The 13,280-nt window shown below is 42.1% G+C and overlaps 2 protein-coding genes across 2 annotated transcripts; both read right to left on the bottom strand.

Moving 5' to 3' along the window:
* Window positions 1-895: 895 nt before the first annotated feature.
* Window positions 896-1,652, bottom strand: LOC133887771 (uncharacterized). Its single transcript, XM_062327745.1, has one exon. It carries the CDS (start codon window positions 1,579-1,581, stop codon window positions 1,165-1,167), a length of 417 nt encoding a protein of 138 aa, XP_062183729.1. The 5' UTR covers window positions 1,582-1,652; the 3' UTR covers window positions 896-1,164.
* A 2,084-nt stretch (window positions 1,653-3,736) lies between these two features.
* On the bottom strand, window positions 3,737-4,114 carry LOC133889493 (uncharacterized). The gene has a single exon (XM_062329995.1). It carries the CDS (start codon window positions 4,112-4,114, stop codon window positions 3,737-3,739), a length of 378 nt encoding a protein of 125 aa, XP_062185979.1.
* Between the last annotated feature and the right edge of the window lie 9,166 nt (window positions 4,115-13,280).

Here is a 13,280-nt window from a genome sequence, read left to right as displayed (position 1 = left end):
CGTGTACCACGCGCAGCTCTCAGCGTACAACAAGGACGCCACAGAGAAACCGTTGAAGGTAGCTGTGTCCGGTTACGTACTTACGCGCAGAATGGGAGGTTTGAGAAACATGCAGTAGACGTGGGAGAGGGCGGGGGTACCGCCTGCAATGCGTCCGCGCACGAGCTCGAACTGTCATCGGTCGATAGGCCAGCGTCACAGTTGGGGTGTTTCTGTTAGCACCAGTGACGGAGGATAGTCAGGCTACGCCGTGGCCTCAGTCTTTTCGCAAAAAATGTTTTAAACACCGGGTATGCAGTCCAATTTTATTTAGGTTAGAGCTTATTTAACCCCAAATACCTGCGAGTTAAGAACAAATGCTGTTAGGTTCATAATAAGATGAAAACTGATTTTTTTTCAATAGCTTGCTAGTACATACTAATAGTCAAATTGTAGATAAATATAACTATGAAAACGTAATAAACGACTTCAAGGATGAAAGTGTCACAGAGTTGATCTGTGATGGCTATTAGCATGAGATCATGTCTAGTTATAATTTTTTATATATATACAGTACTATTTTTTAGAGTTGTTTCTAGATATTATAATCTATAAATCTCACTCAAATATGTATTTTGAACTAAATAGAAAAAATATTAATGTATTACTCTCTGATGGTTATAAATTATACCATATATTAGTCTAATGGTTTAGCACTTAGAATATTTTTAATATTTTGTTATTTAGCCCTTGAAATTTTAGTGAGCCTTCGTCACTGGTGAGCACTCTTGATAGTCGATAATCAGCAGAGATCAACAGCACAACTTCCCAGTCTCTGTGCAGGAAGACAAGCCCAGAAGCCAATTTTTGCTTCCCAAAAGAAAAGAAAAAAACCGGCCAATAATTTTTGGTGAAATTACAACTCGGCAAATCCAAAGGGAACATTCTTTCTGACAGTTCGAACGGCGACACGGGAAAAACTTCGGCAAAATTCTCTTCCATCCTTTCCAAAAACATGTACAAGCCAAACGAATCGATCAACGGTCATGGCCGAGAAGCGCCACCGCGCGGCAGACGCGGGCATGCTTCGTCGCCTAAATTGATCCGCTCCGCCAAGAAAGGACTCAGAAGAAAAGAAAAAAAAAAGCTTACTTCCTCGCTACACGAAATAATTACGCCTAATCCTTAGCACTGCATCGATGCCCTGATGGCCATGGATGCCACGGCCTTGGCCCACGCCACCAGCTCCCGCTTCATCCTCCTCTCGTCGCTCCACAGCACCGGCACGCCCACGGACACCGCCGCGGACGAAGCCTCCCCGCCGTTCTCGGACCACGCACTCGCCACGCCAACATCGGGGGCGGAGACGGACACCGCCGGCAGGGCCCTCGCGTCCAAGGCCATGGCTGAACAGCCGTCGCACCGCCAAGTCGCTTCAGGAGTAGCTTTGCGTCCGTGCAAGATGGGGAAGCTGAAGCTAGCTCTAGCACTCGAGACCTGAGAGGCTCTGCAGTCTGCACTGCTGCAGCTAAGTTGGCTTCGGCTGGTGCAACCAGGACACTCGACACTCTCTATATATGCCAGAGGCGCACGGGTGGGCATATGATGCACGAGTAGCACGTGCGTATCAGTATAATCCTAATGTACGTGCACGCTGCACGGGTGGGCATATAAAATTGTGTTTTATATACTATAGATTAGTTAAATGGTGGTGAGTCATTAAATACTAGCAGTAGGCGCGTGCGTTAGGTGCGCATGGAACGCGCGCGCTGGGACCCAAATCGGCGGTTGGGGAGGCGGGGCCGCTGGTCCCGCGCGATCACACAGTTCCGACGCGAACGAGGCCGCGGGCGCGCAGGTATAGCGTCATCGTCCGCATCAGCGGGGTCGCGGTCGATGCTTCTATGAGCGCACGGCCACGAGGCGTGGTGCGCTGTTGCCTGTTGGGATCGTCGTCGACGCGTACGTCCCGATCGATGATGGGTGGCGTGGCGTCACCGCGTGTGAACTGAGGCCGTTGGCAGTTTGAGAGATCAATGCAACTGGGGATAATATTGTTTTAGCACGTATGGTGGCCGGCCTAGCCCCTGGGTTTATACGGCTACTGCTAATGCTCTATCTTAGCTTATGTTTTAGATATTGAATATATGTTTATATAGGATGAAATATGACGTGACAAGCTGATGTTTTAGAGAAGAAACAAGGTAGGCTCAAAATCTAAGAGACAAGGAACAACCAAATATACACCTGAGAGATAGGTAGTGTTCTCCGTATCTGTTCTCGTATTTATATATTAATCATAGAAAGCTCTCTAGATACATGCTATATATATTATATATTTGAAGGATTGTTTTTAGTATGTATTTTTTATTCTCTTTTTTAAGAAATATTTATAGATATTATGTATTGGAAGTGACCTACTGGAGTACTCTTACTTTTAGGTGTCAAGGCAATGCTAGAGGATTGCGACCGATTGGGCACCACGTTGTCAAATTTATCCCATCGCAAAGAAAATGTCAGGTTTATCCTGGCAGCTGAGCTTCGTGTTCGAACCACGGCGAATCATTTTTTTTTTGTTTGTTTCATCTCCCTTATGTTTACTGGACATCAATAAATCAACGGGAAGATAATGCAAAGCGATAGTACTGCTATGGCGTGGTTTTTTTTTCTAGGTAAAAGAGAGCGAGGATTATGATCATTGTACATTAGCTAGCAATAAGTGGGCATTTTTTTAAAAAAAAGATAACGTTCTGGTATTTTGCATCTGACGATGCGTACAACTCTTATTGTATCGTTACAGCATTATAGCCTATTACTAATAGGAAAACAAAATGAGATAATTATTTTGAAGTGGTTATATGATATTATTCGGCATATAACCTATGAATAAACCACCAGTCATTCTTGCAACCAATAAATATTGTCTTTCGCATCTTCCATGTCATCATCTCCATCATAAGTATCTAGATTAGCAACCCGCCACCACCACTAACAACCGATTCAACCTTAAAAAAGATCTCATCATGCCATCATCAACCACAATATCAGTAGCTTCTGAAATATGCTTAGCATCCGTCACCACAACCAGGAGACGCATCACACCAGAGTTTCTAGTAGTCACCATATCAACCTTTTGGGTGGCCCCAAAAATAGTGCCAACAGCCAACAAAGATAAAAAAAGAGCGAATTTAAAAAGGTACACTATATATCTTGACCCAAACCTTCTGCAGATACTCTGTGGGCTCAATCTTTTGCTCCCATTCCTCGAAAGCCATGACACCTTCGTCGTTGTCACTCTTAACTTTCTTGATTGCAATCATCCGTTGGAGTTCCACTCCACAAGGGAAAGCCACCACATACATATTTTTGCCGTGTTCCTGAACATACCATTGCCACTTTACAAGGATCAGCCATTCCAACTCCGCCTTCACCAATTCAACAGGTACCACCCTTTCCGTGATGCGGATCAAAGCCATAGTTGACTCCCTTTTAGGTATCTTTGTGGCCCCTTCGAACGGTATTTGGAAGAAACCCAGTCTAACTGTAGTGAAATCACATAAGGTTGTCGCTGATTTTGGACCATGCAGCAAAGGGCAAGTTGGAGTAAAATGTTCCTCCTAACATATCTCGCAATAGATTACAAGCTTCTTCATCTTGCCCTTGTTGCCTTGGTCGAATTATCTCTAAATTTGGAATATTCATCCATGCCAAAACCTTCTCCTTTCTCATGTCAGAAAGCATCAAATCGCTTTCTCTTCTAGTTGCCGGAAGCTCCGGCAATGGTCACCACATAAAGATCATCACATACATCAACACAATTCCTACCATCACCATCAGGACGGATGATGTCAATGTCGCGGCCATCACCGCGGTCCCTGCCTTCGCCGTGGTCATCTCCGTTATCCTTGCCATCACCATGACTGTCGCCGTTGTCCCTGCCATCATCACGGTCGTCGCAACAATTTCGATAGTCACCACGGCCGTCGCCATGAACAAAATCAGGGCCGCTCCCCCTGGATAGATAAGGGCAACCATCACTACTACGTCGATCATCGCCACGACCATCACGCCCCCCTAGATCGATGGCCAGGGCAGTTGTAGACACGTGACGGGCGGCTGCCACCCGAACCGCCATGCTGTCCGCCGCCACCACCTCCCTACTCCGCCTACCTGCCGTCACTGAAAGCTCCGTTGAAGCCTTCTTTGCCACCGTCAAAACCACCGGAAGCCCAACTACCCCCACGAGACACCATGACCACCTCCGTGTATGTTCCCCTATTGCCAAAGATGGATCAATGCCAGAAAGGGTTTCGGTGTCAGAGACATCATCGAAGAGATGCCAGTCTAGGGTTCCGAATAGCCCAGGTAGATGGGCCATGAAAACAATCAATCCGGCCCAGTTCAGGATCTGTATCTTTTGAAGTTTGAACAAGCGAAAAATCCAGGTCGTCATCCACCTCAGAACGACCGATAGCTAGGCTCTGGGTGCTGTCGTCCAAATACAGATTGTGATGAGTGCCGGAAAGAGACCCGAACGATTTATGCATCACGTCGGCCAAAGCAATCGGTGGCGACACACACAGTTTCGGCAGCAGCCCTTTCCATCTTCGAACAGTTGGATGTCGACACATAGCGACTGCACGAGAGGAATGCTCCACCTCCACCAGCGAATGAATCCCTGTATGCACAGAAATTAGTTTTACCTTTGATTGAGCCGTGATGATCAGCACCGGATCATCAGTTGCACCACCAGGAGCCATCGCCGACAAATCCGCCATTAGCACATCTCCAATCATCAGGATGCAGGCAGCATCTCGAAGTTGCAACCGGAAGGCAGTAGCTCCGACCAAACCCGCATAGCTCGTGGCACCTTCGGAGGCCGAAAGACTATCGTCAACTCCTCGATCCCACGCGAAAGAACTGCCCGGCCCCTCGCCATCCTATCCGCGTCGAAAGCATTCCCCGCCGATGAGGAAGGGGAATGCCTCCGTCGAGCCACGTGGAACGCCGCCGACCACACGAACTTCCGCCGCATCACCTCATCGCCTCATAGAAGTTTGTTGGGATCCTAGGACATTCTACCCCACCATCTCGCGGCGCTTCCCATCCACTTTTCTTCTTCAGGTTTGAAGCCTTCACTTGCTTTAAAATATCGTCTCCGGTACCCGGGTCCCAAATCTTCTTCTTTCCCTTGGTGTCTTCAGGTTGTGTTGCTTACTGGATTTGCAACAAAACAGAGCTGTAGCTAGTCAGACAATGAACTGACTCTCTTAAGCTTGTACGACCTGCATTATGCACAATATTCTTGTGAACTTGCCAAGCTCTCCAAAGCAACAGCATAATTAAATCACGTTGATCAGAGTGTACTCGATGTAGCAAAAGTAAGAATCAATCCGGTCCTGATTGAGTGAATGAGCTTTCAGGAGGGAGCTGCCAGTGTCATCGCATAGCTTCTCTCAAATCTCTTCTCTCTGACAAGCAACAACTGCATGAAAAGAATCTTCATTGCCACAGCCACACGGGTCGCAAATTTCATCTACTTCAAGTCTTCGCTTACATTTGTTCCTTTTCGTCGGTAGCGAGTCCCGAGCTTAACTTCCAGGATTTTTTTTTTTTAATTTCCAGGATTTTTTTTTTTTGACCTTCTGTGGAACCTTACCCTTCCATATATTTTGCCTCCAAACAATTCCTTTTTTGAGCAAATCCAGTCCATGAACAACTGCCTGTCTAGCCAATAAAGCTTGGCAAAAAAGCCGCAGGTCCTTGAAGCCCAAACCTCCGTTTCCTTTCTTTTGAATAAGTTTCTCCCATGCAATCCATGGGCTATGGCGTGGTTTGATCCCAAATTTTGCACTACACAAATACTAATCGATTACATGTATCTGGTGTTGGACCACGAAGGGTTGAAACTTTTTTTCTTCTGAGGAACTACCAGGTGTTGAAATTTGCACTGTCAACCGTCCAAACACCTTTTTCCAACCCAAGCTGAAAAAATATCCGGGCATGTAATTTGCTCCTCCCTCCGTCTATAAATACTCACTCCGTTTTTCAATACTCGTCACTTTTGATCAAACACGCATACCTAGGCATACCAAAGAAAATACAAATTTTAAATGTGAAATGACAAAAACACCCTTAGAAACTAGCTAAAATATTTTAGAACCTACCGTAAATAAGTGAATAAGAGAAATTTTGTAGGAATAAAATTGGAAAGTACATCTCAAAAAATATGAAGTGACAAGTATTTGAAAACAAATAAAATGGTCAAAGTGATAAGTATTGAAAAACGGAGAAAGTATTTGATAATTTTGACTTTTACTATTCACACTTTGACTAACTCTAGTTTTTCAAATATTTAATTGTTGATATAACATAAGTATCACTCAATATGCTATCAAAAGTAATATCATAATAACATACACTTATAAATGTTTGCTCATATATTTATAAAAAAATCAATAGTCAACCTTTAAATAGTAAAGTCAAAGTTATCAATGATTTGTAAAGTTTTGGATCCACAACCGGCCTTCCAAACAGGCCCTTTGAGCATGTCATTCTCGTGTAATTTGAAAGAAGTTAAAAAGGGTTATCAATGCCTCTAAAAAAAGGGTTACCAATGCTGTGAGGCCATGTTTTGCCGTCATCAGCAAGTACCGTCTGTGGAAACTACGCTTTCTGACTTTGCTTTCTGACTTCGAAGTTCAGTATTACCCTCAAAATGATGCTGATAATATATCGTACAGACAAAAAAGCCTGAAAGGAACAGACATAACATAAAGCATTCTAACGTACAACCTCCGTTTTCAAATAACTGTCATCATTAATTTCAAGCATCAAATGTTTGACCGTCAATTTTTTACAAATACACACATAAATCATTCTAAGTATACAACATACTTAAACTATTTTTTTATGACAAATCTAACAATACTATTTTTATTTTACTTACTTAAATATTTTAAAAATTATTATTGATCAAAGTTACTTAGTTGCTACAGTATACCAGTGTCAATTATTTGAAAACAGAGGTAGTATATAGAATTGTAGCCTTACTCTACCGCGTAGACCTCGTGCTCTTTCGGCCACTTTGAGCCGGCACTGTCCAAGAAGTGTTAAATATAACTACGAAAAGTAGATGTCGTATGGGTAGATTGACATGGCCACGGATCCTCCAACGATTTTCACATACTATTGGCTACGTGGATGTTGATGCCAGAATGTTATTCCATTATTAGAAGAAGAAAAACAATTTTTACACTATTGCCGTGCATGATATTTACGAGTTGTGATACATGATGTGCGCCCTGTAAAGAAAGTTCGGGCTAGAAGCTAAAGATCGATTAGTTCCAGGCTAGGCTCAAATACAAAAATCAATTGGCTGTCGTCATTTGTGATGTCACCGTTAGGACCAAGATGTCAGGAAAAAAACCAAACCTTTCATATCCGGAACCCGCTGCAATAGGTATTATTGTATGTTGCAATAGATATTTTTATATGTTGCAATAGTTCTTCTTATTTGTTGCAATAGATATTTATGTTTGTTGCAAAATTAGACAAATGGATATATTTTCTCATATGTTGCAATAAATATTTTTGTTTGTTGCAGTATTTCTTTATAGACGTTGCAGCGGTTAAGAAAAGTGACTGAGGCAAAAGAAAAATCTCAAACACTTGACGTGGAGCAGATCCAATCAATAATGTATCCGCTCTAAAATCGCAACCAACAATACGACATTGCATATCGTCGTCACATTTATTTATCCATACTCATTAGAATATAATGCCCCCCGTCAGGAAATTTCCGTTTTCGGGTAATGCACCAACCCATGTGTCCACAAAACTCGTGTCGTCCAATCTCCCTCTAGCTAAACATTTATGAAAATATATTCTATTCTTTCCTGAAATATATAGAACCCAAATGATCGACTGATCATAAACGAGAAGCACCACAACGCGGCGAATGTGGGCATTCTTCATCGTGTTAGTTTATTCGCGCTCCGTCAAGAAATGACTCGAGCAAAAAATTGAAAGGAAAATTAAGAAGGTGTGCCACCGGTGGCGGAGCCTGGAATTAACCAGAGGTAGCACAATACAACTTAGCACTGCATTGATTCCCTGATGATCATGGACGCCACGGCCTTGGCCCACGCGATCAGCTCCTGCTTCATCCTCCCGTCGTCGCTCCAAAGCACCACCGGCACGCCCACGGGCACAGCAGGGACTGTCGCAGTGCCGGACCACCGCCTCGCGGTGCCGGCATCGACGGCGCGGACGGCCGCCGCCGCCTCCAGGGCTCTGGCATCCCAAGCCATGGCTGAACAGTCGCACACGTACTTGTGAGGCTAGCTCCACAGTGCAGCTAAACTACAGCTTCAATGAGTGTAACAAGGACACTTGACACACCCAATATATAAGCGGGCAAATGTGATGCACGAGTGTGGCTGCATATCTATCGAGACATGACACCTACCTCCGAACTGATACATGTCAACATTTGGGAGCGTTGATGCGAGAGCGCGTGAACTGCGCGCACGTTGACATTGCGGTAGTACATGCGCGCACAGGGCGGCACTTCCGATCCCCGTCGGCTTTTCCGAAGATTGCTGGGCGACACGCGCACGCTGGAACGGCCTCGCGTGCGTATCATCATCGTCCGGGTCGGCTGCCGCGGCCGGGGGCTCGATGCTTCTATGCGAGCATAGCGATGACCGATGTTGGTTGGGACTTGGGGGTTATCGACGCGGCCCGACCGATGGGAATGGGCCGGAGTAGATGACAGCGCAGCGCGTGAACTGAGAGGTCGTTGAGAGATCCTATATTTCCCATGCTGCAACTGGGGATAACCTTGTCATGTGCACATCTTTTTCAAGTAGGTGTCCATGTGAGATCGATGGTCGTCACTGGCTTAACATGAAACTTGTAGTTAGCTTTATCCCATCGCGGAACGAATTGTTAAATTTATCCTTGCTAGGTACTGAGAGTAAAAATTCAAACCACGAGGCTGCCATGCAAGAGTTGCTTTCTTCCATCTCTCTCTTGCTTACAGGATGCTTCTAGTTAGTCAATAAATCAATGGGAAGAAAAAGCTTTGTGACAGCGCAATCATGGAGTGGTTTGATCCACCAATTTTCCGCTACAGTGACACTCGAGGTCGAACACGTATCATGAGGACGTGGTTGTTTTTTTCCCCGAGAACGATCGAGACGTCGTTGTCAAGCTCGTAGGTGGTGTTTGACCGCGGAGGCTGCAACTTCAATGGTTGACGTAATATAATGTATCCAAATTCCAACATTGTGTCGTTCATGTGTTAATTGTCGTGATAGAATGATCATTTTTTTTCCGCGGCCGGAAAGTGGCACAATGGGGGATCAACGCATGCCATTCTCGTGTCGTTTGAACAAATATTTAAAGTGAAAGCGGGTGCTAATGCTGTCAGGCCACATTTTGCCGCCATCAGAAAGTATTGTCCGTGGAAACTACGTATACGCGTTCTGATAACTTGGAAGTTTCAGTACTAAGCTCCAAACAAGAGGATGAAAGGAACAAGCCTAAGCATAAAGCATTGTTCTGTAGAACCATAGACCGACTCCAACTACACTTCATGCTCTTTTTGTGCACTTTGGGCCGGCACATATTGTTTGGGCTTTAGCAAGCAAACTGCCCAAGAAGTACGGAGATGGAACAAGGAGATTTTTAGAGTTTTTTTATTTTTATATTTTCTAATATTAATATTTAAATAAATAGACTTTTGATATCCTAACCGGCCCCTAGAGAGCGGTTACACGGTGTGAACAGTGTTTTGTTGAAGTTACTATTTACAGTAAATTCTAAATTTTTTTAAGTGTCTTATAATTCATGTGCAACCCATTTTAATTAGATTCACTTAAAAAACATGTGTAGAATTTAAACTAAAATTCTCAAAAAAGACTACTTTTATAATTTTTAATAATTGTTAGGGCATCAAATAAATTTCCAAAAATCTGGGAAAATTCACTAATATTCATCTTATATGATGGACTAATTTTTAAAATTATTTCCAACCCTAGTATATATGGTGAAAAAGTAAGTTCCTTTGTAATACTCTATTTATATGTATTTTTATTATTTTATGTGAATAGAGCATTACAAAGTAACTCACTTTTTCACCATATAGCTTAGGGTAGAAATAATTTTATAAATTAGTCCATCACATAAGATGAATATTAGTGAATTTTTTCAGATTTTTGGAATTTTATTTGAGGCCCTAACAGTTGTTAAAAGTTATAAAAATAGTCTTTTTTGAAGAATTTTAGTTTAAATTCTACACACACTTTTTAGGTGAATTCAATTAAAATGGGTTGCACATGAATTATGAAACACGTATAAAAAAGTTTTAGGATTTTTAAGCAACAGAAAACCATAGTTTTATATAAAGAAGATGTGAGAAAAAAATATTATTATGAACAGTGATTTCAACATAATACTGTCCATTCGGTCAGTAACCCCCGCACCAGAGTGCTGTTAGTCCTTGCACAGTGTGTCGGATTGCTTACCACCTCTGATCGGACGGTTAGTATCTAACCGTCCAATCCGAGAACGGTAGGTGTCTAGTTTATAATTTTTTCTATCTAGAGTCTATTTATTTAAATATTAATATTAAAAAATATTTAAAAAAAACTCGAGATTTTCATATTGTCATGGGCCTGGATCCCCCAGCAGCACACACCACACACTAATAATGTATTCTGTGAGAAATTATCTTTATTGTGTAATCCGCAAAAAATGCAACGTTATTCAACATTACGATATTATTGATGTTCATACGTTGCTAATATGCTTGTGATAGCTTGAATATGTTCACGATAGTATAATTATATCTGTGGGTTTGATACGTGCAATACACTCATGTGAGTAGTATTTTATAGATTGACGTCATTTAAGTTTTGTGAGAATCTATGCTCTAAATTGATTGGTTGTTTTGTTCACGCGCTGCTGTTGTCTAAGAATGGATGTGGTCAGTGACAGTCTGTTACCAAGTTAAGGGAGAGAATATGGTCAAGACGGTCACAAGGTCACGTGAGATATTTAGGCTAGAGAACGGATATACGTAAACATAATTATACTATAAAACATACACGGAAGATGTATAGACTATTATACGGTGAAGATAGATTACATCATAAGACATACACTAAAGTTATGTGGTGTATAATGCAGAGGCGGAGCTAAGCTATTATATGATGAGGATAGATTACATCAGAAGACATACACTAAGGTTTCGTTGGGATAGGCTGTTGTTTTAGAGCTTCTGACTAGCTGAGAAAGCGGTTGTGGGTATTGAATTTTGGTTATTGGTTTTTAAAATAAACTTTTAGCTTCTCAGCACACTAAAAGACAGAAAAGCTCATCTCAATCTGCTTCTTAGCTTTTAATTTATTTCAATCACAGTCGTTTTCTCAGCCAATCAAAAACTACCCGAAACCGAGATCAAAAGCTAACTATTTAGATAGCTTCAAATTTTTTTAAGAGAAAAGATAGAAAAAAATTTATCCAAACCGGAGGTAAGTTGTATGGCTATAGTACAGGGGCAGAGCTAGACTTCATCCAAGATCCTGCCCACATTCAGATATAGACCCATCAAAATGCAGGGACACATGAAAGCTATACGAGAATCAAAAGTAGAACACGATTCGTGATCCGAAGTATGGCCCCCGATTGCCTAGCTCCGCCCCTAGACTATAGTGGAGTGCATTGCGTCACTAGCGTACAGGCTCGGTGCCTGCGTTGCGTGCGCGGAGTCCTGGTCGCACAGGACTAGGCCTGGTAGAGGTCTAAGTCTCCATCTGATCCGCTGGGTCTTTATTAGCTCCGTCTCGATTGGTGCAAGACAGGGTAGGGTAAGACGAGACAAAGTTCTCCGCTCCGTCTCTTCTCGAAATATATGTTACATGTACGTTGTACGTTTAACAGATTTATTAAGAAATTTATTATTCTTTTATAATAAAATTTTTAGTAAACTAATATATGTATATAACTATTTTTATGTTACGATAGGTCTCGTAATTTTAGATACATTTTTTTTATTAATTTGTATATTATGATAGCTATTATCTTTTAATTAAATTAGATGTAGAGTTTTTAATAATTTTAATTGAAATAGGATAAGATGGGTCGGATCAAAATCGAGACTCATGGGACGAGGTAGGGAAAAAAAATTCATCCGATCTTGAATTAGGACGAAACAGGAGATATACGTGTGGAGACGAGTGAGGCAAAACCTGGCTAGACCTGCTCATCTAGATCTCAAAGGCCTGGGCGCATATGGCCGTGTGGGGTGCGGGTAGCAGAATTGAATTTGCATGTGGGTCACATGAGCATGCATGCATTGATGAGGCCATGCGAGGCCTGCTGTGACCAAAAAGCCCGAATAAAAAAGGCATGTATGGCTGTTTGCACGGTTCATGCATGTGGCTCAGGAAGGCTTGTGGTTGCATTAATGATTTTTTAGCTGTTGGTTTGCGGTTGGCCCAAGGCGGGCACGTGGGCGAGCTGGCCAGGTGGCCCGTGCGGGCAGACGAGATGCCGCTATTGGCCCAGGCGTGCGCACTATGGAGCGGGGCGTCGGCACAGTCACGGTCACGCATGAGTTGGAGACTGTAGCGGCCCGGTAAATAAAAGGAACCGTGACGAGCATAGTAGATCAACTGAGAGAGATAATATACTAGAGGAGAACTAATCTAGATGTAGGATTTGAGATGTACCTTGTGAATCTATCTATATAATAAAAATTAAATTTCCTAATTTTCTCCATATTTTATGTTTCATCATTTCATGTTGATTTTTTGTACATCTCTAGATCATCGTGATTTGTCGTTGCTTGATCTATCCAAAATTATGCTAGATCATATAAGGTAACATTTTGAAAAGTTTGATCAGCGATATTTTTGTAATTCTTGAATAATTGCACTATTTAAGTTTAATCTATTTTCGTCATCATCTGTAACAGTCTGCTTTTAAAAATTATAACTCTTGATGCATATATTCGATTGAGTTGATTCTTTTTAGAATAGTTTCGCACGGTTATCTAGTTTCTACCTAGAAAACTGAGGGGAATGTGATGGTTGGATCTTTCTGTATATTACTTTTAGTGACGTGATAAGTCTATCCTGAATTGATTTCACGATTAAATTTAATATTTATTTAGAGTGAATTAAAATTAATTTGACTTTCACAATAATTCACTCCCCTCATAGCATATTTTGCACTAATCTATCTTACATATTCATGGAACGACTAAATAGCATCATGTAAGTCAGAGCATG

This window comes from Phragmites australis, chromosome 13 (assembly GCF_958298935.1).
Source record: "Phragmites australis chromosome 13, lpPhrAust1.1, whole genome shotgun sequence".
NCBI classification, from domain to species: domain Eukaryota; kingdom Viridiplantae; phylum Streptophyta; class Magnoliopsida; order Poales; family Poaceae; genus Phragmites; species Phragmites australis.
Note: the sequence above shows the minus strand (reverse complement) of the source record. Positions and strands in the feature narration are given on the sequence as shown.